At 44.6% G+C, this 25,876-nt stretch overlaps 1 protein-coding gene across 1 annotated transcript in view; it reads right to left on the minus strand.

The window, feature by feature from the left end:
• STIMATE (STIM activating enhancer) overlaps positions 1 to 19,202 on the minus strand; it is a 72,445-nt gene extending 53,243 nt beyond the window's left edge. Inside the window, exon 1 of the mRNA XM_047776707.1 lies at positions 18,968 to 19,202. Coding sequence (XP_047632663.1) covers positions 18,968 to 19,127 — 160 coding nt within the window. The 5' untranslated portion in view covers positions 19,128 to 19,202. The remainder of the gene's footprint in view (positions 1 to 18,967) is intronic.
• Between the last annotated feature and the right edge of the window lie 6,674 nt (positions 19,203 to 25,876).

Below are 25,876 nucleotides of genomic sequence, written 5' to 3' on the forward strand. Positions count from 1 at the left end.
CATTAGGTAATTTATAGCCTTCTTCAAATCTAACTGATTCAGAAAATTTCCTTCCAACAGAAAAGCTTCCAGTAGGCAGGACTCACTAGAGACGGACTTGAGCCCATTGAGTCCACACTAACCAGGGGCCAGGATCAGCACAGTGCTAATTATCATCCCTGGTGGAAAGATGTCCCACTCTGCTCCCGTCAGGCCCAGGGCTCCCCTCACGCCTGATGCTTACAGGCAGAAGTTAAAACGTTTATTGTGTAAGTTTATAATTTGTAGGATTCCCCAGATTATCTGCCTTTTAAAAATTAACCAACCAACAATTAATCCCGATTGTGCTGGATAAGAGGGCTTTGAGTATTACCCTGGAAGGAGAGGGTGGAGGTGCAGCTATACATCCACCTACCAAGGCTTAAACACCAAAGCCAGAGGAATGGACACAAAGCTGCCAACTAACTTACCCAGGTCACTCAACTCTAAGAATCTCACTAGAAAACCCCCAATGTACTGTGTTTTATTTGTAAAAATGACTCCACTTGCCCTCTGTCTAGAGGTCACATATCAGCGCTACTCCTTGGCAGTGGAAAAAGAGCCACCTAGCCCCCTACCTCCCTCATCCAGCAGCCCTTGTGAACACTCTGAAAGCTGTGAGAGGGCAAATGGCCAAGGACAGTGTCACACCCAACAGGGTCTCAAACCACACTCTGCCTCACCTTTGAAGAGAAACAGCCTTCCCCGACCTATATCCAACATGCACGACTTACTCATCTGAGTCCCTAGGAAGGTTTCTGAGAAAGCCCAATCAGTTAAGCTGTCATCATCAGCATGGGAACCCTGAAGGCTCAAGATAAACCAACTCATCGCTCCTCACATCCACCCTGGAGGTGGAGAGTATTACCCTGGTCTTTAGATGAAGAAAATGACTCTCCAGTGCAGATAAGGCACTTGCTGAAGTCCCACAGGTGGCAAGTGGTGGTCAGGACCTGGGCCACTGCTGACCCTCACCCCCTGTAAAACAAGTCCAGCATCAGGACTGACTGGGCCTGGCCTCTTGGTATAAAATGCAAAGCTTGTGAAATGCAGATGAATGGATTAAGAAGATGTGGTACATGCCATCTGCAGCAACAAGGAAGGACCTAGAGATTATCACACTAAGCAAGGTAAGTCAGAAAGACAAATACCAAAAGCTATCACTTTTATGTGGTATCTAAAATATGACACAAATCAACATGTCTAGGAAACAAAAAGAGACTCCCAGATATAGAAAACAGACTTGTGGTAGTGGGTTGTGGGAGAGGTAGGGTGGGAGGGAAGGGCTGGGAGTTTGCGATTAGCAGAGGCAAACTACTACATATGGATAAACTACAAATTCCTACTGAATAGCTCAGGGAACTAAAATTCAATTTCCTAGGATAAACCATAATGGAAAAGAATATGAACAAAATATGTATAGATACTTATGTGTATAATTGAGTCACTGTGTTGTACAGCAAAATTACATTGTAAATCAACTATACTTCAAAACAATTTAAAAAAAAATAGCTTACTCTCAGAAGTGATACCATCACTTCCGTTGTATTCTACTGGTTACTTAGACTAACCCTGCTACAGTGTGAGAGGGGACTACACCAGGGTGTGACTCCCAGGAGAGGGGACCACTGGGGTCCATCATGGAGGGTGGCTGCCACATTTGCCATTCTAAGGTCTCAGGAAATTTTTACTGAACATGGAATGGATGAACCTTTCAAGGGGAAACCAGAAGCTGTTGTTTTAGTTTTCAACTGGGTCTTAGTTGACACTCTCATGCCCTCTGCTGACCTAGGTGGCTAACAGCCCTCCAAGGCAAGGCAAAAGAACAAGGTACTAGATGCATTTCTGTCCATCACCACAGGAGTTCTCCCTTCCCCTATTCTACCTCGACAACCAGAAAGGTGCTTCAGGCTCAATACAGTTTCTCACTCACCTAGACAAGGGGGCATCCTACCAGTGCAATGAGGTCTACTGACAAGGGCAGCATGGACCTGAGGGCCTGGAGGGGATCACACAGGGCTTAGGGCCTGGCACTTAGAGCATGCCTCAGCAGAGCAGGAGAGAATGGAGGAGCTGACAAACAGGCAGCACTGGGATCATATGATTTCCTAGCACGGCCTCTAAGAGCCCAGAGCCACATTGCCGCACTGCTTTTTGTTCATATGGGGAAAGTAATTCTTTTTTTTTTTGTCTTTTTGTCTTTTTTTTTTTTGCTATTTCTTGGGCCGCTCCCACGTCATATGGAGGTTCCCAGGCTAGGGGTCTAATCGGAGCTGTAGCCTCCGGCCTATGCCAGAGCCACAGCAATGCAGGATCCGAGCCGCATCTGCAACCTACACCACAGCTCACGGCAACGCCGGATCCTTAACCCACTGAGCAAGGGCAGGGACCGAACCCGCAACTTTATGGTTCCTAGTTGGATTCGTTAACCACTGCGCCACGACGGGAACTCCTCATATGGGGAAAGTAATTCTTAAAGTTAGTAAAACAACTCAATTTCACCCCAACTTTGTATTGTGCTACCATCAGACTAACTCTTGAGATTATAACTAAAGATGACAAAACTTGTAAAAGGGCTCAGGGAGCTAAGTTGGTACAATAGTATATAAAGACTGGAGCCACTTGCTCTGGGTAAGGTTCATCAATTTTTTTTCCTGCCTTCATTTATGAAAGCTATTTCTCATTGGGTGTCAAATACTAGATTGGCAGGTTTTAATTTTTAGCACTTTGAAGATGTTGTTGCATTGTCTTCTGATTTGAATAATCTGATGAAAAGTCTATTTCCCTGTATATAATGTCTTTTTTTCTCTCATAGATTTTACGATTTTTTTTATCATTGCCTTTCAACAATTTGATTATAATGTGGTTTAGTGTGATTTACTTTGTGTTTATCCTGCTTGGGGTTTATTAAGCTTCTTAGAGCATAGATCAATGAGTTTACAGTTTTCATCAGCTTTGGAAAATGTTCAATCATTGCTCTTTAAATTTTTTCCTTTTTTTTAAGGGCCAAAACTGCAGCATACAGAAGTTCCGAGGCTAGGAGCGGAATTGGAGCTGCAGCTGCTGGCCAACGCCAAAACCACAGCAATGAGGGATCCAAGCTGCATCTGGGACTTACACCACAGCTCACAGCAACACCAGACCCTTAACCCACTGAGTGAGGCCCGGGATTGAACCCGCATCCTCATGGATACTAGTTGGGTTCGTTTCTGCTGAGCTACAATGGGAACTCCTCAATTATTTTTTTTCTGCCCTTTTTCTCTCCCCTCTTCTAGAAATCCAATTACATGTTGGACCTTTGGTATTTTCCCATGTGTCGCTGAGGCTCGCTTTGGTGTTTTGGTCTTTCTTTGCTCTGTGCTTCAATTTGTAAAGTTTCTGTTGCTATATTTTTTCCTCTTTCTTTTGGCCGCACCTGCAGCACATGGAAGTTCCTGGGCCAGGGATGGAACTCACGCCCTAGGAGAAACCCAAGCTGCTGCAGTGGCAACACTGGATCTTTAAACTGTTGCACCGTAAGAGAACTCCCGTTGCTATATTTTCAGTTTCACTCATCTATTCTACAGAATTTAATTTTCTGTTAGGTCCACCCAGTGCATTTTTCAGAAGTAATATTTTCAGTTCCAGACATTTCACCTGGTTCACTTTTGTGTCTTCCATTGTGTTCCTCATTATGATCCAGTTTTTCTTGAAAACCTGCAGCATACTTATATCACTGGCGTAAAGTCCTTTTCAGGTGATTCTATCATTCTGTAATGCCTTGGTCTATTTATTCAATTTTTGCTTTTTAGGGCTGCACCTGCAGCATATGGAAGTTCCTGGGCCAGGGGTTGAATTGGAGCTATACCTGTTGGCCTACAGCACAGCCACAGCAACATGGAATCCCAGCTGCATCTGTGACTTATACCACAGCTCATGGCAAGGCGGGATCCTTAACCCACTGAGTGAGGCCAGGGATGAAACCAGAGACCTCATGGATACTATCAGGTTTGTTACTGCTGAGCCATGATGGGAACTCGCTCTGTTTACTTATACAGACTGACTTTTCTCCTGATTATAGGTTATGATTTCTTGCTTCTGCACATGTCTAGCAGTTTTTGATTAGAGGCTATACATTGTGATTGCTACATTGTTAAATACTTGGATTTTGTAGTCTTCCTCTAATGAGTACTTAAGTTTGTTTGGATAAGTAGTCTGTTGAGCACCTTGACAATTTCAAGACTTTTTTTTTCTCCTTTCTTTTCTAAATCAATTTTGAGGTATATCTTACATACCAGAAATGCACCAGTATTACGTATAGAGTTCAATGAGTTTTGAAAAATGTGTACACTGATGTAATCCTTACTCAATCAGGGTACAGTAATTCCCATTACCCCAAAAACTCTTATGTCCCTTTGTAGTTGGTCCCAACCCTACCACTCCAAGGCAACCATTAATCTTCTTTCACTATAGACTAGATATCTTGATCTAGAACTTCACATAAACAGAGTCATATAGGATGTATTCTGGGTTCTTTTGTTCAACATACACAACCATGCTGTTATATATATCAGTAGTTCATTCTTATTAGGTGCTGACATGTATTCCATTGTACAAATACACAATTTGTTTATTCACTCATGTGTTGATGGACACTTGGATTGTTTCCAGTTTGGGGCAATTATGAATAAAGTTGCTATGAAAGTCCTTTTGTGTCCATTTCTTTTCTCTTATATAAACATTTAGGAGTGAAACTGCTGGGTTGTATGTTAAGTGTAAATTTGTGGGGTTGTTTTTTTTTTTTTTTTTTGGTCTTTTGTCCTTTTTTAGGGCCGAACCCGTGGCACATGGAGGTTTCTAGGCCAAGGGTCAAATTGGAGCTACAACAGCTGGCCTATGCCCCAGCCACAGCAACTTGGGATCCAAGCCACATCCGTGACCTATACTACAACTGACGGCAATGCTGGATCCTTAACCCACTGAGCAAGGCCAGGGATCGAACCCACAACCTCATGGTTCTTAGTGGGATTCGTTAACCACTGCACCATGACGGGAACTCCAGTGCGTAATTTTCTTCATAAGAAACTTTGTTTACCAAAGTGATTGTACCACTTTACATTTCTGCTAGCAGTACTCTAAGAGGTCCAAAGTTTACACCCTTTAACTTTTGGTACTGTCAGTCTTTTAAATTTTAGTCATTCTTGAGGGTGTAAAGTAGTATCTCACCATTGTTTAATTTGCATTTTCTTGATGACTAATGATACTGAACATCTTTTCATGGCCTTGCTGGCCATATGCCTGTCTTCTTTAGAGAATTATCCATTCATTTTCTTTGCCTATTTTTAATTACACTGTTTGTCTTTTTACTGAATTGTAAGAATTCTTATGTATTCTGGATCCAAGTGCTTTGTCAGATACTCACATTGCAAATATATTCTCCTAGTCTGTGGCTTACCTTTTTTTTCCTTTTTGGGGCCAAAACTGCAGCATACAAAAGTTCTCAAGCTAGGGGTTGAATTGGAGCTGCAGCTGCTGGCCTAGCCACAGCCACAGCCACGCAGCATCTGACCTGCATCTGCAAACCTACACCACAGCTCACGGCAACACCAGATCCTTAACCCACCAAGTGAGGCCAGGAATCGAACTCGCATCCTCATGGATACTAGTCGAGTTGTTTCCCCTGAGCCACAATGAGAACTCCTGTGGCTTACCTTTTCATTTTCATTACAGTGTGTTTTGAATGTCAGAAATACTTAATTTAGATGAAGTCCAATTCATCTTTTTTTTTTTTTAATGGTTCAAGCCTTTTCTATCCTAAAAACTCTTTGCCTATCCCAAAGTCACAAAGATTTTCTCTTATGTTTTCTTCCGGAAGTGTTACAGTTTTCACTTCTTCATCTAGATCTGTGATATATTTCTACTCAATTTCTGTATACGGTATCAAGGCTTGTTTTTAAATTATGTACTCTTTTTTCTAAGGCTAGATAGGCATGAGATTCTTTTGAGGTGTCTACTGAATGCCTCTAGTGTTTAATAGTCTCTCACTCTAACTGGAAAGAAAATCCTCTCCCTGTCCTAAATTGTCCAGCCCATAGCTTCCCAGCACTGTTCCTCCCTTTGCCTCCTGAGTTTCATGTATGTAAGTAGATTAATGTCTAGGAAAGGACTTTGGGAGCCCCCCTGAACAAACATCTTGAGCTTTTCCTTTACATTGCTCTTTTTTCTGCATATTGTCCTTAAAAATTCCAACTGCTCTGGCCTCAACTTTGTCTTCTCAACTCAGCAAGGCTGCAGGGTCCTATTTGAGCTGCTCTTCACCAATCTAAGATCTGGAAACTCCCTCCAGCAGAAAGTCTGGGGAAGACCAGAGGGCTCACTTCACTATTTCCCTTCTCTCCAGAATCCTGAGCTGCCTGCTGTCTGGTTTCTGCAAACAGTTGTTTTATAATATTTTGGTCTGCTTTCTGATTGCTTATACAAAAGGGGCACTTCACAGGCAAATGCCTCTTCATCTACTTTTGCACAGACTCATGTGTTAAATTTGTCCAGATAGGAAAGATTCATGTGGCTTTGACGACAAGTCCTAGTAGATTCCAATCTCAAAATGAAAAGCCTTTGGCTTTTTCCTGGTCCACACAGCATGCCTAGAAAAAATTATTGCAATGATGCTCTTAGTGAAATACCAGGATGAGGGATAATGAAAACCAAATGATGTTAGAAGACTCCATATACAGAGAAGACAGGAAGCCTATAGAGGTTAGAGGAGCATTGTTCTGGTATCACGAACTGCATGTGAACACTACACACAGCAGTGGAAAACCTCAGCACAGAGTGGCACCTACTGGGTTTGAATTTCACTATTACACTTAGTGGCAGCCACAACCTTAGACAACTCACTTAACCTCTCTGTGCCTCAGTTTCTCCAACATAAAATAGGATAATACCATGTGGCTAATGTGAGACATAAATAAGGCATTAAAGAGCTTGACACATAATGAGCACTCTACAAATATGACTCAATATCGTCACCAGATCCAAAACCGGCCCAAGCGCCTTCAGAATCTGTGGCCTTGACCCCCAAACAGGGGAGGCTTTATAAGGAAGACTGAAAGCAGATCCTACATTTATATGGTCTCAAAATATCTCCCCACAATTAACTTATTAATTACAAATGGGAAAATGTTACCTTCATAGTGGAGAGACCTGGAGGACCCACCTTAACCACGTCATCAGAGAACTTCAATATTGGGATAAACCAACATCAGCTGCCTGAGGGTCTGACACACTGAGGTGGTCACGGCATCACTGATGCGCCATCCCCACCAGACTCACATGACCTGGATATAACCATGAGAAAACACTAAGCAAACCAGCACAGGGCACTGTACAAAGTCACTGACTTGTACTCTTCAAAAGCATCCAGGCTAAGAAGACAAAGCAAGGCTGAAGAACTGTCCCAGACTAAAGAGATGGGACAATTGAATGCAAAGTATGACCCTAGACCAGCAAAAAATAGTTCTGAAGACAGTATTCAGTATCAGTGATGAAGTATGAATATGGACTGTGGATTGATAATAATACAGTAATGTTAAATTTCCTGAGTGTTTTTTGCTTTTTTTTTTTTTTTTTTTTTTTTTTTTTTTTTAGGGCTTTACCCATGGCACATGGAGGTTCCCAGGCTAGGGGTCCAATAAGAGCTACAACTGCTGGCCTACGCCACAGCCACAGCAATGCCAGATCCAAGCTGAATCCGAGACCTATACCACGGCTCATGGCAACGCCAGATACTTACTTAACCCACTAAGCGAGGGCAGGGATCAAATCCACAATCTCACGGTTCCTAGTCGGATTCGCTTTCACTGCACCATGATGGGAACTCCCAAATTTCCCAAGTTTTGATAACTGCATTATGGTTAAAAAGAGAACACTTAGAAAATGCATCCTGAATGATGCAGTGATTAGAGAAGAGAAAGATCTCTGGTCTCTCCCACCTCCTAAGTCTTATTGCTCTGAATGCTCAGCTTCCCTGTAGGGAGCAAGCTGATGCCTTGGCCTTGAGCACCCACCCGCAGAACCAGCACCAGCCTGGCAGCCAAGCCAGCCTAGCCCAGTGAGAGGCAGAGCCACCTAGAGCCCTAACCCTGTACATTGCAGATTGTATGTCATACAACTTCAGAGGAGAGCAGTATGCGCAAGGTCATTAGGATGTGGTGAGGTGGGGAGAAAGGAGAAAAGCATTTAAGGGAAAGAGGACTGTGCGAAAGGGAAGGAGGCAGGAACGGGTCTGACAAATATGGGGTTCAAGAGAAGAACAGCAGGTGGCATCTTGCTGCAACCCAGCGCCTGGTATCACAACTGTTCTCCTTGGCCTGGACCACCTGGCTGCAATGTCCCCAGCAAAGAAAGAGCTCAGAAAAGGAGGATGTGGGCACCAGGTCCAGAGGCCTGGCTGTTCATCAAGATGCCAGAACACCACCTTAGTCCCAGGCAAAGAACTCGCTACATAACACCACTGGCAGCTATGGCAAGAACCCAGGAGCTCCTGTACGGTTCAGTAGTTCACCTCTATGAGCAAGGTCAGATGCATGCCCCCACCCCTCCTCTCCTCTCCCTTGTGCCTCACATGACCAGTGACCAAAATTCAGCCTGAGCCGTGTCCACACTGGCCCAGCCCAAGAATCTCCACTACTGGGAGAACAAGATTGCTATAAAATAGCTGCACCAGGACACTGTTCCATCTGCAGCAGATCTGTCCCTCAGACTCAGGCAGGTTCTTAGCAAGACTACAGTGTTGGTTGTTTCTCTGCAGACTTTTCCCCTATTTAGCATATTAGTAAATTATTCACTTAAACACGGGTTGAGAAAAACAAAAACAAATATGTAATCTGCTAAGCAGTCTAAGAGACAATTTAACATTCTTGTTTGATTTCATGTAACAGAATTGGATTTTTTTTTTTTGGTTAGTAACTGATGAGATTTCTCAGAGAAATCTGAAGACAGAACAATAAAAGCTAGGCTCTTGACATAAAATACACATTCATTTAAGTCTCCCTATATTGTGTCAGCAAAACCACCAACACTGTCCCTTGTCACCAGCCTTTCCTGTGCTTCTAAATTCCGGGTGGTTCCAGGGCCAAGCCTGAGGGTAGGGCAGCAGTAGAAATAGCAGACCTGTAGTCTTCGACACTGCTGCCTGGAAACCCCACAGCAAAACCCTGCTGGGGACGAGCAGATGCATGTATGCTGCACACACACTCAAGGGACACACACAGGGGCAGGCAGCCAGGCTTGCTGGAACCACCTGCCTGTATGTTAGCCCTAAACTCGCTATGCAGTTAGAAAACCTACCCTCACGCTCTGATGCCATCTGGGCCAAGACTGGCAAGAGGCGTTCTACATCCCGCCGCTGTTCAACTCTTCCTGCAGGGCTGGAGGCTGACTTGTGTCATTTAACCAGGTGTTGTCACTGTCTTATCCTTCTACGTCGTTTTTTATGTTAAGTGAAAACATCTTCTAAGAAAACAAAAAAGCCTATGAAGAACACTGATGACATTAAGAAAAGCCCATGGGCTAGAACAAAAGTTGGGGTGGGGTGGGGGTGGGTAAAGCATTTTGAGAAAAGTGAATGTATAAAAAACACAACATTGATGCTGCATATGTCCTAACTTACTGTGCATACAACTTGGTCCGTGAAAGAAAAATAAAGGAAAAGCATGAAATCCTGACGCCGATCACTTGCTGGTGATAGGAAAAGCCACAAGTACCTGACACCAAGTTTTAAAAGAAATTTTGGAGCCCAAGGAAAACACTAGCTGAGTGCCCCAGTCAGCTGAACAAACCTTTCTTCCCCAATATCCCTTTCCTGACTGTCCCAACACCCCACACCACATCAGACTCGCCTGCTCCAGCCTCCTCCTCATTCAAGGCAGTTCCTTTGGAATGAAGAGGACACACTAATCAAAGGAAAAGGGGGAGACCAGGTCAGATAAGACAAGGCTTCAGTAACTCAAGGGAGAGTCTTTTTCTCCCAGGGGGAAAGGCAGTTTCAAGGGCTGACAACCTCACTGTTATAGTGCAGACGAGACCATGCAGAGGGCTGGAGTTCTCATAGGAGAGGTTCTTTAGCCAAGCCCAAGCCCACCACAGCTGGGGCCGCACTCAGAGGGGCCAGAGGTTCCCAGGATCGCCCCAAACTGCCTTAGTCTCTGCGACCACACCTGACAGCTGTCCACAACTGAGGCTGAACCAAAGAGCTACAGGTGGAAGCATATCTACTTGTCTACACCCATGTGGAGTGTGGTGGACAGTCAACAGAAGCCTGTTAATAATGAGTAGCTTGCTGCATTAGCCTAAAGCAAGGTCTCCAGAACCAGAAGGCCTAGCTCTACCACTCATTGGCTGTGTGACCCTGGGCAGGTTACTTAACTTCCCTGTGACTCAATTTCCTTACCTATGAGATGGAGACAATATTAGCACCTACTTTTCAGGGTGGCTGTGAGGACTAACTAGGCTAATCCGCAACGCCTGGCATGGAGCGGGTCCAGCGGATCTGCCCACATTATCATGCCATCTATCTGAGGATCCACGGCCAATAGGACGGGGGCTGGGAGAAGGTCACTGGGTCCTCGTTTCTTCTCCTACAGCCCCACAGACACAAACAGGAGACCTCCCCCAAGGGGAACCCATGAGGTCTGGGATGTGATTACATGGTTTTAAAGCAAAGAGTCTCAGAGAAACAATCCAAAAGAAGCATGAGGTAAACGCAGAACTTGACTTACCACCCAATAATGTAATTCACCATCCTTTTAAGTGTAAGGTGTAGAAAACAGGCCTGAATTGAGTAAAGGTGGCTCTCTGGAACTGGCTGTTTTTCTGGGAGCCTCTGCCGCCCCATCTCCATCCCCCAGAACTGATGGCCATGTCCATGATCTCCCACTTGGACCCCTGCCCTCACCACTCCCTCTGTACTGAGAGCCCTTGGTGTCTCCTCCACCTCCAGCGTTGTGATGAAGCAGGGCTTCCTTGTGGTCTCTTTCTGAGGTCTCCTGGCAGAATCTCTCATCCCTCCTCTCAAGTCTGTTCAAACGTCTACTGACCTCTTCACACTGCACTGTAATGATGCGCCAGCCCCTCAAGGACAGAGGACTGGGTCCCAGCTCTCCCTTGTCAAGGCAGCCCAGCACTGTACTTGGTGCTCAGGTCCTTAGCAGATCTGTTTTGTTAGGGCTCATATGACAGTCTGCTAAGTAATCCACAAACTGAATAAATAAAGTTCCCAATGGGTGATTCTGCCCCCCAGGGGACTTTGGGCAATGTCTGGAGATATTCTGAGTTGTCACTATGGGGGTGGGGGTGAAGGAGCTACTCATGTCCAGTGGATTGAGGCTAGGTATGCTGCTAAACATCCTACAATGCACAGGAAAGGGCACACAGCAAAGAGTTATCTGGCCCAAAATGTCAATGGTGCCAAGTTGAAAACCCTGAGTTAGGAGTTCCCGTCGTGGCGCAGTGGTTGACGAATCGACTAGGAACCATGAGGTTGCGGGTTCGGTCCCTGCCCTTGCTCAGTGGGTTAACGATCCGGCGTTGCCGTGAGCTGTGGTGTAGGTTGCAGACGCGGCTCGGATCCCGCGTTGCTGTGGCTCTGGCGTAGGCCGGTGGCTACAGCTCCGATTAGACCCCTAGCCTGGGAACCTCCATATGCCGCGGGAGCGGCCCAAGAAATAGCAACAACAACAAAAAAGACAAAAAGACCAAAAAAAAAAAAAAGAAAAGAAAAGAAAAACCCTGAGTTAAATGGATAACTTTCTAGCACTGGAGTGATGTAAGAGATGCATGGACCTCTTCTACAGATGCCATGAAGAAAAGGATAACTCTTAAGGGCCATCCCTAACTCTTAACATTAACTATTTTCCTCATAGTCATAAAGCACAAAGCACCAGGGAAACAAATCTGTAAACCTGCAGGTAACCTGAAATCACCAAGGGCCCTGGAAATCCCTCTTCCCCAGTTACAGAATGGACCATGTATGCTTCTCCCAAGGCCCTGGAAGGCTCTGCCTCAGAGTCTGGACCTTGGTCCCAGAGTGGAATCACCATCCTTACTCAGCCGGGCCAGAAAAGCAAATGCAAGCTGTAACTCATACATCCACAAAATAACCGGTAGTTCATCCACAATTCATATGGTTAATGTTATCAATAGCCACAAAACAGTCTGAAGTTCCAGATACTACTTTGAACATAAAATATAATTATTAAGAAACTCAGGCTGGTCCAAATAAGAAGAAAATGAGGTGAGGTGGCCGGGGATAGAGAGTAGTCAGAAGCGCACCTGTGTGGAAAGGAGGGAGTGAAAAAAGGCGCCAGGGGAAGTGGCTGAGAGCATTTGGGGTCTGAGGGACCTGGCTCACATCTCAGCTCTGCAGCTACTGACTGGGACCTGGTGCTACACACTTCCCCTGCTCACCATCCTTGTTTGTAACATGAAAATCACCCTATTCCACATTTCTGTGAGGCACATCAAGTGCTAAAAGCACAAGAGCTAGCACACGGGGACTCAATAAAAAAGCCAGCTGCAGCAAAGCCAGCTTTAGCGGCCAAGTGCCCTCACCTGCTACCATGGGGCCTGGGGCTGATGAAGCCAGGGACTCGGACACAGTTCAACCACCTGTAAATGGGCTGCCCCAGTCTACCCGCTGCCCTCTCAAGGCCTATGTGAGACTGTAGGTGAAAACACAAGAAAGGGTCAAGTGAAGGAAAGAGATTACCACCTACACCAAAACCACCTGGTCTGGGTGCATACTAACTTGGAAGTGACAATGGTTGTGCTTGCTGGGTTATAGTTTTTTACTAATATGCAATCTAACAGAAGAAGGTTAAAGGTAGAGATACTGAGTAAACAAGACAGAAATGGCAATGTTTAACCTAATTCAGAAAACAAGTTACTCCAGCACTTGTGAGATGTTCTTCACCTGAACACATGAATGCAAACAGAGTCACCACAATGAGGCTGATGGCATCTGCCTTTCCCCCTCCTCCGCTATGAAGGGCCCAACATGTGCCTGACACTGAGCCAGCTTCCTTACAGGCTTTCCAAACTTCACAGTTCCAGAAAAACCATCATCCTCATCCTGCTGGGGAGGAAATCAAAGCTTTAAGAAATACGGGGGTTGCTCAAGGGCAGTACATGGCAGGAGCAGAAATGAAAGCCAGGTCAGATCTGTTCCAGCGCCAGGGATGTTGCTATTTTTCAACCACTTACAAAATTTCAACAAGACTTCATCTTCATACAATTATTATACTAAATGTAAAGAATTTTAAACAGACCATTAAAGCAGTAGAAGCTTGACAGGCCCCTATAGGGCAATATTTGACAAATGGAGGTCTAAGTCTAAAAAATGCATTTTATTATATAACTCTACAACTCAGACAATTCCCTAATTCAGACAACTCCTTCTTGCCCTGATTTTAATCCAAATTAGTGATGTTTTATTACACATAAAGGAGTCAATCACCATTATGGATAAATGCTACTAGATAAAGCAGCATTTAGAAAACTTCCTAAAAATAAAGACACCTCCCCAACCAACCAGCCATCATGCTAATGTTAGCAAAACTCCTTTCCCCGTGGGCATAATACCAGCCTGGGACAGAAAGACATGTTCTTCCTGTGCCCTGGCTGGCACTCCGGGGGAGGAAAGGGAAGTAACATTTATTGTGTGTTGGGTACCAGGCCCAGAGACAGCGCCTTCACTCATGAGCTCCAGCTTCATTTCTAAAACCCATCACTGGGTTTCATTATTTAACCAGGAGTGAAAAGTCACTGGGGAACAGAATAGTCACAGGATCTCAAGTATCATCACTACAGAGATCATTTATTAATTGCAAAGAGGAAAATGTACCTTTACAAGGGAGGAAGCTGGAGACCTTTGGAGCTCTTTGCCCAGTAACCAACCATATTATCACTAATAGAGGGACTGCCTGATGTCATGTGCTGCCTGGTGAGATGTAATATGAAGCGCAGAGCACCAGTCACAGAGCATTCAATGAAATCCAACAGCAACTCCAGACCAAACTCAGGAAACAGAGAGGTCAGTGAAACTGCCCAAACACCACAAAAAGGTAGTACCCAGACAAGACCCGAAGGTGGTACATGACACATGACAACTGGCCAGGACTTCTTCAAATGCAATGGTAGTTAAGGAAAACAAAAACAAAAACAAAAACAAAAAAACTCTGTGTGTGTGTGTGTGCACACGTGCGCATGTGTGTAGGGCAGATTCTCTAGGGTACGTAAATGACTTAAAAACATAACCAAATGCAATGTATTGACACTGACTGGATCGCAGTTTTTCAGAACTCCAGCTATGAGACCTGTGACATCTGGGGAAGTGTGAATATGGACTGGATATTACATAACACCGTGGAAATATACATTTTCATAGGTATGATCATGAAACTGGTTATGGAGAAAACTGTCCTTATTCTTAGGAGACTCAATTGAAGTTTTTAGGGAGAAAGTATGATGCTGGCTGTAACTTACCTTCAAATAGATCAGCCAGAAAAAAAAAAAAAAGTATAAAGAGATAAAGTAAATGCAGCAAAGTGTGAACAATTTATGAATCTAGGTAGAGGGCAGATGGGCATTCATTGAATTATTTTTCATCTTTTCTTTACATGTGACATTTTTCAAGATAAAAACTGGGATGGAGTGGGGAGAGGTGATCCCAGGAAAAGTTGTCCCAACATGAGGACGTCTGTATAGAATACACAGGGAGGCCAGTTCACCATGCCATAAAAACAGCAGGAACTCTTACTTGAGATTAATATTTCAAATCTGGGTAGACTGGCCTGTGATGTTACTTTGGGCCTCAGGAAAAGAGCTATCTATCATTTCTCAACACCAGCACGTTCCTGTAAAACACTGACAACTTCTCCCAGCTGGCTAGCCCCCAAATCTGTAATGTGACAGTAGGCAGGTAGATTTATTTAACCTCTCAAATTGCTTGCTTTGGTAAAAGCCAATTCTGTCTACACTTTAGCCTAGGACTCTGATGGTTCATGCTGAAGGAGGCTTCAGTTTGCTTTGCATATATGGGTTTTGAGAATATCCACAAACACCAACACACACACTGGTCAATACTGACCTTCGGCTGACAGGCAGGCCACTGCCCTGTGCTAGAACAATTTATGATCTCCAGACCTGCTTAGCTCTTTTCCTCTGGGACTTCACTGAGTCCCAGACTATAGATAAAGCCACCCAAACTGGAGGTATTGCTTGGCAGTTAGATCATGACAAAGGTCCCTCATTTAATGTACTTCTTTCTACTCAGACACCCAGAGCCTTTCAGTGACATTCCAGAAAACCCAGAGGGGGATGTCCCTTTCTAAGCTTGCCTCTGAGTTTGTTCAGCTTTCCTTGCACACAGAGGGTACCTTGGCTGAAGCCTCTGGAAAGTTGAACAAGGTGATGCTGACACTGGAACAGGCTTATTATAGGCAGATGGTGGCCTATAATAGTATGTTTATGCAGCTTGAAGAATCAGCTACATGTATCAACTGGAAATACCAACTCTCAAGTGCCTGGACTGAGGCACCTGAAGATCCCCATACAGTGAGCCAAGGACCAGGATGAGAAATCCCCATGAGAATCAAAATCCTCTCCTGAGATCTAAGATATATGAGAGGCTTCCTCTAGGTAACATTTACCTCCAAGTAAAAAACACAACAAACTATAAATGGAGGAAAAAAGTGATTTTCTGGGAAGAAAAAGAAAAAGACAGTTGTCTGAGGATTCACTGAAATCAGAATGTGAAGTGATGAAAGTACCAGATAGCCTGTCTGGCAGAGAAGAGACCACTTTATTGAACAGAGCTAGTCTAACAGGAAGAGATTAGTACCCTCCCCAAACTGGGGAAATTTCAGAAGTGTCTGAGCCCACTGCCCAGTGGGACAATAGCACCCAGAGGGAAAAACTGTGACTCCAAAGAGGACAGGGACTGTTAGTTTCACCTGCTCTGGAGAGATGGTTGGTATTTAAAATATGTTTGAAGAAACCAATGATGGAATTGATAAAGGATGGAGTGGCCTCATCTTAACAAACCAGACCTCCCTGAAGGGCTGCAAGATGAGCAGTCTTATCATGGGAGGCTCCACTTCTGACAGCAGCTATGGCAAAACGAGGAATGGACAGCTGCACCAAGAAGACTGCCGAGCAGCTTGCAGGTGCACTTCCTTGAGATCAGCTCCACCCCCTTTCCTTTTTCCCAGCAAAGTCCATTCCAAAATGTAAACTCCTTAAGAGATTCCCTCCCCTTCGCAGCCTTGCAAAATGGAAAAAGCTCCACAGTTCTACTTCAATAGAAGCAACAAGTCTGAGATAAGAAAGGTCCTTCCCTTGGTCCCAGTCAGTGGGACTCTCTTTGGGCAGCCATCTGCTTGTAGGTGGGGGAATAGGGCTCTCGATTCATGTCCATGCCTATGTCAAGGGAAGACACGTTCTAGCCTTTCCAGCTCTTCCCCTCATCACCCCTATTCTTCATTGTCCCAGAACCCATTACCACAAGCTCTCTCCATATCTAGCCTAACACTGAGTGAGACACTGCTTCCTAGTCCCACCTTTGTATAGAGAAAATACCAACCACAGTGGGATTTGCACTTGTGCTCACTAAAGATTAAGTAAATAAGTGACTGTGTCCCTCAAGACCTGCAGGGCCAGCACCGGTACTCTGAACACATTCAACCCTGCACACTTCTCAGCTCTGAGCAACTCTGCCCTGTCATAATCACATTTCTCTCTGTGAGTTGCAAGTATCAAACCCAGGGGAACAAGTGGGACCATCAGCATCAATTAATCCCATGAAAACAGCCAGGGCTCTGCTAAGAAATCTTAGGTTAGGGAACAACATAAAACCTAAGCCTGGAGTTCCTTCAGAGAGAAAGGAAGGCCAGCAGGAGGAGAAAGAAGTGGGAAGGGGAGTGCAGACCCACGTACAATGTCTTAAACGCACATATATACAATTCATGTGCCCAAGTCAGCAGCTGATTTTGGCTAAGTCATCAGAAATTACTACTGTGGGAACAAGTGGCTATTTGTTCAACAGGGAAAACAGCAAGACAAGTAGAGACTGAAAAGCAGAGAAAGAGTAGCAAACATATACAGTCTGGGACTTGCTGCAAGACTTATGAAGGCCGGACGACCAGAAAAAAAAAAAGTGGTGTTCAAGAACAGCCTCTTCAGGAGTTCCCGTTGTGGCGCAGTGGTTAACGAATCCGACTAGGAACCATGAAGTTGCGGGTTCGATCCCTGCCCTTGCTCAGTGGGTTAATAATCCGGTGTTGCCGCGAGCTGTGGTGTAGGTTGCAGACGGGGCTCGGATCCAGCGTTGCTGTGGCTCTGGCGTAGGCCGGTAGCTACAGCTCTGATTAGACCCCTAGCCTGGGAACCTCCACATGTCGCGGGAGCGGCCCAAGAAATGGCAAAAAGACAAAAAAAAAAAAAAAAAAAGAGCCTCTTCAAGAGTTCCTGTCGTGGCTCAGTGGTTAACTAGCAACCATGAAGATGTGGGTTCAATCCCTGGCCTAGCTCAGTGCGTTAAGGATCTGGCGCTCCTGGGGCTGTTGTGTAGGCCAGTGGCTGCAGCTCCGATTCAACCCCTAGCCTGGGAACCTCCATATGCTGCAGGTGTGGCTCTAAAAAGACAAAAAACAAAACAAACAAAAAAAACCCCCAGTCTCTTCAGGGTTATCTAAAGCCTGGGAGAATTCACCCAAATAAACCCTGCATCATAAACAAGCAAAGCTGCAACTCTGGCAACTGGACGCTACATGACACAAGCACACACCACCAGAATCCTTCCCAGACGCCAAGGAGCATACTTTCTGCAGGAACTTCCCATTCTGCCCACGTGAACACAGTGGGGAAGTTTTGAGAACAAGTCATTTTGGAATTAATGCTTCTGTAAATATTTATGACCCCTCCTTCCTCAAAAATGCAATCATAAGGGCACTAGGCTTCTTGTTACTTTAATAAAGGATATGCATTAAGAAAACAATATAATCCCTCACCACATGGCATACATGACATGCTGGAACTTCTAGTTTTCCAAAGGCAATCTGGGACTTTCTTCCCCCTCACGAAACTCTGAAGGAAGGTCCCCTGGTGACTTAGCACAGAGATTCCAAGACCTCCTCAGACCCTGAATCTGTTTCTCCATTAAGCTCCTAAATTGCCCAGGTCTCTAGGAAAGGAAGGATACTTGAAATGCAAATAAAGGTGGATTGGGAGAGAGAAGAGCCAGGGGAGTCTTGAGATGCAACTTAATTAGCAAAGCTTGGGACATATATGAAACAGGTGGGCCTCTTCAGGGAAAGGAGAGGAAAAAGGAGATGTGGGGAAGAAGGCAGTATGGGTGAGTCCTACTCTGACAGAAACAGAAAATTAATCTGGGTGACAGGGGCCGGGAGGGGGCGAGGGCCCTTCTGGAAACGGATTGCGGGGGGCCTAACAAGCCAGGGGCCCACCAGGTGCAAACCGGAGAGATTAAGTCTTGGAGAAGTGAAGGTGAAGGAAAAGACTCATTATCAGACTGGAGATTTAGGGATGAGGATTCAAAGCGCGAAGGAGAGACTAAGATGCACCTATAAAGAGGGGGCAGAAAGGAATATGCCACCAGGGGGTCATGGCCGCAGGCTGGAAATTGGAGTAGCTTTAATTCGCACTGACACGGTTGAGGGGGTCACCTCTGGCTAGAGGCTGCTGCGATAAGGCGAGGGACTCAGGACCTGGGTCGGGGGCAAGAGCTCCCCTTCGCCTGGGAATGCCCAGCCTTGGGCTCGCGGGAAGAGGGCACCTCCACCGAGGGCCCAGGACCCCAAGGCCTGAAATCCTGAGGCAGGAACGCCCCCGAGGCCGGGCTGAACCCGCGGCTCGCGGCGCAGGGTCTGAGGAGGGACGGGGGTCCCGGACTCACGCAACAACGTGCTGAAGGCCACGACGCCGAGCAGCCCCTGCAGGAAAATGCCGAAACTGTGCATGAGTGCGCCGCTCTCGCAGCGGCCCGCCCCGGACGCGACGGTGGAGGGCGGCCCTCCTGGCAGTGCGCGGCTCGTGTTCCCGGCAGGGCCCTGCATGGCGACCCTGGCGAGGGGCGCAGGGCGCTGCAGCCCGCCCGCCCGGCCTCGCTGCCTGCGGGGTCCGCGCCGCCCAACCCAGACTCCAAAGCTGGGAGCCGGTACCTCCGCCCCGCCGCGGACTCGGCGCGGCGCGTAACCCGACGTCTGAGATTGCAGCGTCTGATTGGCCAGGCCCAGCGTTGGGGCGGGCCCTGGCTGCTTCAGCTCTCCCCCACCCCCCAGGGGTGGGGCTCCAGCCGGCGAGGAGGCGGGGTCGCGGGTCTCCACCACAGGTGGAACCCTGTGAGCTGGGCTGCAACAACCCAGTTGAGAGCCCCGCCCCGGCTCCGAGTTCCAAGTCGGGAGGGTTGGAGCAGGGAAGATCTGTGGCTAAACTTTTTCTCCTCCAAGATAAACTCATCCCCTGCAGAATTTATTTAAAAATACTCCTGGATTCCACCCTCAGATTCCAATTCAGTTGTTCTGAGATGGCGGGCAATAATTTGCATTATCGGCAAATAGCCTGGATTATTCTGAAGCAGGTCATTGAGTAAACAATCTGACTATGCACACAAACATTCCTTTCAGCCTAGACGTTCGGCGTCTTTGCTGGGATCAATACCCTGGCCAAAAGCTCATCTTAGATTGGTTAACCAAGCCCCAAGTCGACTCCCCCCCCCCCCAAAAAAAAAAACCCGTAATTTAAACTATTTAAATTTTAATCCAGTTGCCTTTATACATGCATGTGAACATATCCCCTTCTTGTTCATTTTGAACGTGATTCACAAAAGAAAACCAAGTTGCTGGACTTTTTCTCCAGAGCCTCCCTCCACACACGCATACATTTACTTACACCTACCTAACTCTGACTTCTTGGAACCTGCACTCTGCCTCTTCCAGGGCCTCTAATCCCTCTCCACTTTACCTACCCTCTCAGCCCTCTCTGTCTTTGCACCCACACCTCTTGTTGGTGCTCTCCAGTGCCTGATCTTCCTGCTGATCGACTTAATACCAGTGTATGGTTAGTATTATTCCAGTAGACATTGTGGTACATTTGTTGAACATTAAACACTGTATCGAGGGAAATTTTCCCTAAAGATAGCCACAAGAAATTCCAATTACAAGAGTTCCTGCTGTGGCACAGCAGAAACGAATCCGACAACCAGGAAGTTGTGGGTTCGACCCCTGGCCTTGCTCAGTGGGTTAAGGATCTAGCGTTGCTGTGAGCTCAGGTGTAGGTCGTAGACGTGGCTGGTATCTCGCGTTGCTGTGGCTGGCAGCTACAGCTCCGATTAAACCCCTAGCCTGGGAATCTCCATATGCCATGGGTGCAGCCCTAAAAAAAAAAAGAAAGAAAAAAGAAAAAAAGAAAGAAATTACAATTACATAAAAGGGTTAAATGCTATCCAAAAGCCTTCTTGGTTAATAGGATTTTTTTTGTGTGTGTGTCTTTTTGCCTTTTCTAGGGCCACTCCCACGGCATATGGAGGTTCCCAGGCTAGGGGTCTAATCGGAGCTGTAGCTGCTGGCCTACGCGACAGCCACAGCAAGGAGGGATCAGAGAGCTGCATCTGCGACCTACAACACAGCTCATGGTGACGCCTGATCCTTAACCCACTGAGCAAGGCCAGGGATCGAAACTGCAACCTCATGGTTCCTAGTCGGATTCGTTAACCACTGAACCAGGAGGGGAACTCCGGTTAAGGGAATATTAACTTGATTTTTCAGAGGAAAAATGCTACTGGCTCCCTACAGCCAACTGTCCAGCTTTCTCTTACAATGCACTTCCACATTTTTGTACCTTCACATGCATTCTAGTTGCATGGAATACTGTTCCCTTTTCCTTACTCTATGAACTGCCACTCATGCTTCAAGTCCTGCCTGATCTTCCTCTCCCTGTTGTACATTCACATTACTTTGTGCGAGCTGACCCACTAGAACTTTTCACACTGCTAAACTAGGTACACACCTCTCTCTCAGCTGAATGAGAGCCTCCTGAGGGCAGAAACTGATTTTTACTGGCCCTTAAATCCAACATAGTACCTGGTACAAAAAGCATTCAACAAAATGCTTTTTAAATTAAACTGACTTTTAATTTATAAAATTTAAAACTCTCCACAAGTACTGACCATGGGAAAATACAGAAAATAAGGTTAAGAAAATAATAGGTTAAGGGGAAATTGCATTACTGTCTTTAAGTCTAAGAAGATCCCTTACAGGTATGCTCAACAGTTACAGTCCAGTTCAGCGAGAACCAAACAAAAGGATGTGTACTCAAAGCAGAAGAAATTATAGCTGGGCATAAGATTGAAGACACAGCTCAAGGAAAATTGCACACAGAGCTGAAAAATGAAGTTTTTCACAAAGCAGTACTCTGCACATCCAGATGTGTTGGAATACTAAGGCCTGTTGCTGCTGTGCCAAGGCAAATGTAAAGGAACAAGCAGTAGTCTTCAGAGATCAGGGGTAGAATCCCCAATGCTGGGAACAAGCTTGCTGTGAGAAATTCTGCTCTTCCTATCTTTCCTGAACCACAATTAAAAAGTACCGAAGTCCATTCCCTGGTGGCTCGGCAGGTTAAGGATCCAGTGTTGTCACTGCTGTGGCTTGGGTCACTGCTATGGTGTGGGCGTGGCCAAAAAAAAAAAAAAGTACCTAAATTCAGAGGGGAAAGGATCAGATAGGAGAGTGGGAAGAATTCTGGAAAGGTTCATTTTACTGAAGCAGGAAGGAACTTTCTCCTCCCTTCAGAGATGACTCTCTGAGGTCTGACTAGAAACAGTTTTGAAGGTTACTGTGGTCAAGATGCCTTTCTTGCTGTCAAAGAAAGTTAAATATAGCTTAAGACCTGTTTTAATTTTCTCACAACCACTTAAAACTGTCGTAATAGAACACAAGTTTATACATACTCTCATTTACAAACCAAAAAAAAAAACCACACAAAATATTCATTCAAAATAGTCATTTTTTAATCCCTTGAAGTTATACCATCAAACTTGATGGGAATTATTTAATAAGTATTTTTGTGCATATTTCTCCTTAAGTATACTTTATCCTCAGTGCATAACTTTTAAAATTAAGAGAAAAACAGCAGTCAGGAAGGATACAATGCAATATGCATTTCATTTTGTTCCAAATATGCAGCTTTAAAAAAAAAAAAAAAGGACAATATACATGAAACAAAGTACATCGGTTCCAACAAGTTAGAGAAAGAGGCCTAAGGACAGTGCTGGAACCAGCCAGAAGTCCCACTCTGGCAGGCCTCTGATTGTCTTTAGATACTATTAAAAAAAAAAAAGAAGTGAAAAGGAAAAGAACTGAGCACTTAAAAATCTCTAAGAGAAACATTCAAACTATACTTCCCCAGAGACTTCTTGCAAAAGGAGCTAAGGAACTGTCTAGTTTTAATTTTGTCTAAACTTTGTAACCTCCCTCAATCATCTGTTTTGTGACTTGATTAATCCCCAAAACCTACCCTTATCCTTTTAACACTATTTGCCCACATCCATTCTGCTAATAAGCTAGGCATGCAGTTACATTAATTAAAACATGTAGAAACCCTTAAGACTGAATTTCCACACATCCTCAGAATAGGCACCCCTACTAGTAATGGTAGCTTCATTTGACTGGCTAGTATCATCCTTTGACTTCAGAAATAGTCGGAGACCCTTGCTTCTCAGGGTTACAGGTCTGCACTTTACTGCTGGTGTTAAAGATGTGTCTGCCAAGGCTGGGGCTTATTTCCCTCTAAAGACAGTCTTTTGTGATAGGCCATGGCACTAAGACTCAAATGGTGTGTCAAGTCAGAAAAGATATGAGAACAGAGTTTTAGGCCTACTTTTCCATTTTCCCCAAACTCCACTCTTTGTTTTGCTAGTTCTTGTGAAAATCTAAGACTTCTCAAACACCAGAACCAAAAAAAATCAATCTCCAGTGCACTTATTCTCCACCACCTTCTATACTTTTACCCCTAACGCTGTCCTCAGAAACAGAACTACCTGTGCAATCTGGAATGAGTACAGAAGAAACCTCAGTTGAGCAGGTTTAGAAGCAGATCTCTTTGTATTGAGCTTGGAGTTTAGAACTCTTCTGCCCAAACTGTAAGTCCATTGGTGGCTTATGTAGAGAAATTCAAATTTCCAAAGTACGCACAGTCTCACATAATGGGAAGGAATCATCAAAATTCACTAGCAAAACATTATAAAGTGAATAAAGTCAAGAAACAATTATACTTCTGTGAAAGTGACTGATTTCTTTTTGGCTTTGCACGAGGCTCTATCCTATAGGGTTTCTGAGCCAGCACCATGACCATAACACATGGTTATTTACAGTGGACCCAGGACCAAAGACATTCAAATTTTTAAAGGGGATACCCAGTTCCCACTGATACTTAATTTGTTTCATCTGCCTTCTCCATCACCTTCAAAAGGCCAACTAATAACATGGAACACTTTTGAATTTATAAACACACACACACACTTTTGAATTTATAAACACACACACACACTTTTGAATTTATAAACACACACACACACACACACACACACACACACACACAAAATACAGGACCAGAATTCAAGCCTGGTGTGTGTTTCCACTGTCGAGACTATGCTCTTAACAACTCTCTGAGAGCATCTTTGGGCATCAATTAAATTAGCACATGCTATCCTAAATGAAAGCCTTTGGTGATAGGTGCCAAGTAGGTATATGATAGTTTGCCTCATGTCCCTATTTAGGTAAATCTTACCTACAATTCCCTGATGTCCTGTGTGCCCCCAGAAATACTTTTTGGCTTGAGGAAGGGGGATGGTTCTGAGTCCTATCCAACCTAAGGCCTCCTAAAGTTTTTATTCTGTATTCACATACCATATCAGTGACTGAATTGGTACAAGAGTACAAGTAAAATATAATTGAATCCTCAGGAAGCTTGGCCCAATGCCCTCTCTCTCACAGAATAATTTTACTTCATGAGAAGAAGCATATAAAGGCCAAGCTCTGGACTGGTTTTCTATGTCTGCCTCTATTATAATTCAATAAATAACTACCCAAGAATCCCATCTCTCCAGAGGTTGGTAACTCTCCTTCCCTGACCTCATATATCTATAATGTAGATGCTGGGGGCCACCTACACCACTAAAGAAAGGCAAATACGTAAGATGAAAGCCCTCATTGATGCATTCCCTGCATTAGCCACTCAATTCTGCTTCAGCTGAGAGGGATGAAGGTCGTTTACAAAGGAAAAGAGCAGATTTCCCAGAAGCCTACAAAATATAGTCAAAATGTCATAGCAAATCTTCACGTGCAGTGAAAGGTTTCCTTAATACATTAATACTATAGTAATAGGCTTATATTGGCCAGTGAACTTCCAGGTTCAGGAGGATGATATAATCCATTCACTTATTCCAAGTCTGTCAATTCAGGATCAGAAATGGATCATGGAAAACTGTCTGATCTTAGGGAGGTTATGGGGCCAGCTGAAGGTGAAATTTAGACAAATGCTATCCCTCACAATGTACCTGTCATAAATTTAGAGTTTGATATCTTTAAAAAACAAAGTTAAGGAGTTCCCGTCGTGGCTCAGTGGTTAATGAACCTGACTAGTATCCATGAGGATGCGGGTTCGATCCCTGGCCTTGCTCAGTGTGTTAAGGATCTGGCGTTGCCATGGGTTGTGGTGTAGGTCACAGATGCAGCTTGGATCCAACATTGCTGTGGCTGTTGCATAGGCCAGCAGCTATTGCTCCAATTTGACCCCTAGCCTAGGAACTTCCACATGCCATGGGTGCCCTAAAAAAAAGACAAAAAAAAAAAAAACCCAAAAACCAAAGTTCATGTTCCTATGCGCAATATAAAAACATTTTACCCCAACATGGTGAGCTTTATCAGGCTTAAAATTTGTTTTAGAATCATAGGAATCAGACTGTCACAGCTATCCAGTTCCACAACATTATGAGGAAAATGGAATTTAAATATCAAACTTAATTAAAAAAAACCGTTTTATGCCAAATTTCCAAAAAATTATCCTCAAGTATGTAATATCTAGGAGTAGGAGTTGGGGGATACCAACTTAATACCTCTTTAATGTAGTTGCCTGATAAACAATTATCTTGGTATTAGAATGCAAGAAATATTAAGAGAAACCCTATTTATTTGTCCAATTTAGAGTCAGCTTCTCTCTAGGAGAAAGCTGAGCTTGAACAATTATGGTGTAAACAGACATGCTGGCCAGGGCCAACTTTACCTAATCAAAGACTACTACTTAGGGCCATGTGTTTCACATTTCAGGGGCTCTGCTCCTCTCACCTGTGAAGGGAGGTGTCCTTAGTTCTATGGTTTCTGAAGAAGCCAAGAAAGAGACAGTATAACATATTCATTGTTACATTTGGTAAATTCATTCTTAAAGAAAATAAATAGCATTTTCCTAAATAATACAACAATGTTAATTAATTCCAGACTTTTTCTGGTTTCAATGATCTTCTTCAAGGAACTCTTTGCCTTAGTGCCTTGACTGCTGAGCTTTTAAGAAACTTCATTATGCAAGATACCCACCCCCTAAACTCTACCTACTCAAGGCTAATTGTTCTCAAGCATTTTATATATGCTTCTCTTCCATAGGCAAAGAATCAATCAAAATTAAAAACTGGATCTCTGATAAGTTCAAATGTATTAACTTTTACTTAAATGAGGCTTTTTTCCAGGTATATCTGAGAGCAATCTAAGCAAAGAGTTGATGCTTTAATATATGGTTTGGTTGGAGGGCTTGAGTT

The sequence above is a fragment of the Phacochoerus africanus genome, chromosome 1, assembly GCF_016906955.1.
Source record: "Phacochoerus africanus isolate WHEZ1 chromosome 1, ROS_Pafr_v1, whole genome shotgun sequence".
In the NCBI taxonomy this organism is placed as follows: Eukaryota; Metazoa; Chordata; class Mammalia; order Artiodactyla; family Suidae; genus Phacochoerus; species Phacochoerus africanus.